Source organism: Hibiscus syriacus, unplaced genomic scaffold (genome assembly GCF_006381635.1).
Source record: "Hibiscus syriacus cultivar Baekdansim isolate YM2019G1 unplaced genomic scaffold, ASM638163v2 tig00110610_pilon, whole genome shotgun sequence".
NCBI lineage: Eukaryota > Viridiplantae > Streptophyta > Magnoliopsida > Malvales > Malvaceae > Hibiscus > Hibiscus syriacus.
The window spans coordinates 6,648,773-6,652,869 of NW_024062800.1; the positions used below are offsets into that span (position 1 = coordinate 6,648,773).

Consider the following 4,097-nt stretch of genomic DNA (forward strand, 5'->3'; position numbering starts at 1 on the left):
TCAAAACGGCATCATGTTTTCTAAAAACGAGGCAATACTTTGGATATTAGGCACAATAGTTGATATTCTGCATTTACGCTCGGGAGTGAATGTTATCGGTCTTAATAAACGAATACCCTTTTCAACTTTGTATCCTTAATGATTTTTAAATTAAATAAAGATTAAACTCAAAACTTTCGATTTTAAATATAGGGTAATCAACTAGGTACCAATTTTGGGCGCTTGTGGTGGTGCTAATCCTTCCCCACGTGTAACTGACTCCCGAACTTGATTTCTAGATTTTCACAAACCTTAAAACTCGGTATTTTGATAAAAATAAAATGTTTTATTAAAATCACTCGGTTTTTATGGTGTTCTAATCGCACCTTAACTGAAAGATGGCAACTCCTCACATTTCGAAATGATTTTCAAAGAGAAAACCCCCGAGTCGGTATCGTTTTTCCCCGCCAGGGCGAAAAACGATGTCGACAACGTGCAATCTTTTTCCATCTATTTGCAAAAGAACTTTATTGGACCCCAAGCCGGTTTCCTTTTTGGATAAACTAAAGGTTTAATATCTAAATTATTACTTTATTCTTTTCTGGTACTGATTTTGTTTTTAAATTATATATAGGGTTTAGTTTAAGTTTCAATTTGCTACCTAAAGTTGAAAAAATAATAAAATTGATGATGTGATGTTTTTTTCAACGATGTTGTGATATTATCTTATGATTATATGTTAACATCACCTGAAATTTTTAACGAGGAGATACCGAAATGAAACTTAAACTAAGTATTACATATAATTTAAAAAAATAAAGTTTGAATACTAAAACAGAACAAAAACTAATAATTTAGATAATAAATGTGTAATTTTACTGTTTTAATTTTTAATTGAAAGAAAAGGAATGAATGGAAACAGATATGCTCTTCAGCATTTCCCTGTACATTCCTCCAGTTTCCAAAGAATTCTGAAAAATGGGTGAATAATATCTGCCTCTTTCATCTACACTCGGTCTCTTCAATTCCCAAAATCTCTCGCTTTTCTTGTTGATTTGATCCCTCAAATGTGGGTAACCTTTAAACACATAATCTGATGGCTAAAAAAACCCGGTTTTCTCTTTCAATCTTAACCTTGCCGCTGTTTGTTGATGCTGCAAATTCCCTTCTATTTACCCGCAGACAATTCTCTATAACCCTAATTTCTTCTTTGAATCTATCCCTAATCTCTCTTAAATTTCGCAGAAATTTACCAGATTTTGAACAGTTGCTGTGATCATTTGATGAACGTCGGGAAATGAAAAGAGATTTGTCATTTGAAAATGGGATTCTATTGCATTCGTAGCAAAACTGTTTCCATCTCTCTATGTTAAAAGCTCTTCTCTTGCTATTATCTGAAAGACATGCATATGCCTGCAAGTGCAAGTCAAGAAACAGTTCGGGTTGTGACCACTAGGGACTCAAGGTTTTATACCAATTTATAAAATTTTAGGAAATATAAAAAATATATAAATTATATAAGAATTTAAAATTTTTTAAAAGCGGATCATCATGAAAACCACACGATCTATCCCTGATTATGAATCTAATACTTGCAAATAAAGAAAACGATTTTAGTATCTAAGTTGGTTGATATAAGGTGGCATCTATTTGAGCCTTTAGTTTGAGTGGGATATTTAATATTAATATTTTTGTTGCTGAAAATTTTGGATAATTATAAGGTAATTTATATTCATAATTTTTCTTAATTATTGATAAGTCGTACATATTTTTGCAGACATAGCTGTTCGAACCTAATATCGAAGGAGAATAATACTCTCACTAATCATTGAGACCACTAAATTACGATTACAATCACATTTTCGATTACGTTTATTGTGATCGTGATAATGGCAGATGTTTATTACAGATATTACGATTGTGAACTAATGATTTCAGACTATTTTCTTACGCTATATAAAGACCATTATTCCGATAGCGGACTATAATTTAGATCCGTGAATACCAACACTTAAACAAGTATGGATGAGAAGTATGTATAGATATTAAATGCAGAAAATAGTTTAAAAATCCAAACAAATTTTCTATACTTCTACCAAAAGCAATAAATCCAATTTATTCCAACGTCCAACGCAAGGAAAAAACAAAGAAAAGTAAATCTAACCTCTGAAACCAGCTTGAAGGCAATCTCAGCTTCTGGATGCTTATTCTTATCAGGATGAAGTTGCAAAGCTGAAGCACCCGAAATAATTTCAATAATAATAATAAAAAATCAAAACATTTCAATTAACTTTGATTTTCCATGGAATTTTCTTTCAGTTTTTTCCATTTTCTTGCTTACCAAGATTATGGTAACGCCTTTTGATAAGCTGGAAACCTGCATTTTCAGCCACCTGCAAAGGGAAAACGGGAGAAAAAAAACTGAACCAAACGGCATGGAAAATCCGGGAAATATTCTGGGGAATATTAAAACAAACAGCCTGAAAACGGGGGAAAAAACATTGAAAACATACACCCAAAAGGCGATACCAGTCGATGAAATGAGTGTTGTTGTAGTGGTTTTTATGTGGACATGCGATTGTAGTGGTTGACATTTAACAAATTTCAAGGACCAACTCTGACTTTTCACCTTGTGAAATCTCTGAATTCCACCCAATTCTCCCCATTGTGTTTGGATCAAAAAACTGTTCCCTCCAAGGGATTGAATGGGAAAAAATGGGGTTTGGGAAATGCAGAATTGAAGCCTGAAGTGATGGAGTTTGGAGGTGAAAATGGGAAAGAAAATGGTGTAAATGAAAGGTGGAGAGGCTTGATGGAAAGAAAGGTTTTTTACATTTAAAAAACTTCATTCGATTTTTTAAATAATTTATAGTGATTACACGGTAATATATATTTGAAAGATTTAATCATTTTACGATAGACACTCAAATATCTCATACTCAAAATGAGGATCCAATGGGCATACCATAGTAGGAACGAGCAGGAGCCTTGGTTCCTACCAATTAATTTATTAATATTAGTTTAATATTGAAAAATTTAACTTTTTAAAAATAAATAAAATAAGTATTTTTAACCTCTTAATTGAAAAATAATAAGTACTACTTATGTGACCATTAATTCATATATATTATCGGATCTCTCCATTTTATTTTAACTCTCCCTGATAAATTTTTAGTATCAGCCTTACATTTTTAAAGAAAATAACTATCCTTTTAATATTATTAAAAATATATATTTCAGCAATAACTGAGTGACTTTAGTGGTAAACGAATTGTTGTTATTCTTTGAAGCCTCGAGTTCAAGTATTAGGAATGTCAAGGGTGTAAGCGTTCAATATTAAATGTTTAAAATTATTTTTTACCATATACTACTCCCTTATACTCATCTCAAATTAATAAAATAATATATTACATGAAATTGGGGCATTTAGTTGGAGTGCGGGATTTTTTTTTTTTTTGTTTCTTTAAAGAATATATAAGCTATCAAATCCATAACCTACATGATATGTCAAAAATATTAAGGTATAATATAAAATCATCTTCTCATTATATGATGTTATTTTGTTGAGTTTATCGATTATTAAAAGTTATAAAATAATCATGTATGTCATTACTTTGTTGAGTCTTTTAATTATTAAGAATTATAAAATAATCATTCGAGTATTCATATGTTTCAAATTTGTCATTTTTCGTTAAAAAAATTATTGATCACCTGTTAACTTATTGATTAAGATATGGTAAAATATGATTCAAGAATAATTTGAGTTGTATTTTGTGATCGACTATTCGTTTAGATTACGTCATTGAGTCATTGCTCGAAATATTATGTCGTTGATACCAGTATACATCATTGAAATATGACTTTAACATATGCGACCAACATATGCACAAATGGTCATCATTTTTTAATTAAAAAAGACGAGTTTAGAACATATAAATAGTTGAGTGATCATTTTATAAATTCTAATAATAGGGAGATAAAACAAAATAATATCCTAAAATCATATGACTATTTTATATTTTAATAATTAGAATTCTCAGTAAAATAATATTCTAGAGTCGAGACCATATATGTTCTTTACCAAAATTCAATTATTTATGTACTCATGTCGTATTTAT

The 4,097-nt window shown here is 30.1% G+C and overlaps 1 protein-coding gene across 2 annotated transcripts; it reads right to left on the reverse strand.

The window, feature by feature from the left end:
* Positions 1 to 897: 897 nt before the first annotated feature.
* On the reverse strand, positions 898 to 2,783 carry LOC120135557 (pre-mRNA-splicing factor cwf23-like). 2 transcript variants are annotated; one of them, XM_039151830.1, is made up of 4 exons: positions 2,493 to 2,783; positions 2,321 to 2,372; positions 2,144 to 2,211; positions 898 to 1,392 (listed from the first exon to the last, which is right to left on the reverse strand). In XM_039151830.1, exons 1-4 carry the CDS (start codon positions 2,571 to 2,573, stop codon positions 1,060 to 1,062), a joined length of 534 nt encoding a protein of 177 aa, XP_039007761.1. In that variant the 5' UTR covers positions 2,574 to 2,783; the 3' UTR covers positions 898 to 1,059. The 2 variants fall into 2 exon arrangements, with proteins under 2 accessions (XP_039007761.1, XP_039007762.1); XM_039151831.1 differs by having other exon boundaries at positions 2,509 to 2,782.
* Between the last annotated feature and the right edge of the window lie 1,314 nt (positions 2,784 to 4,097).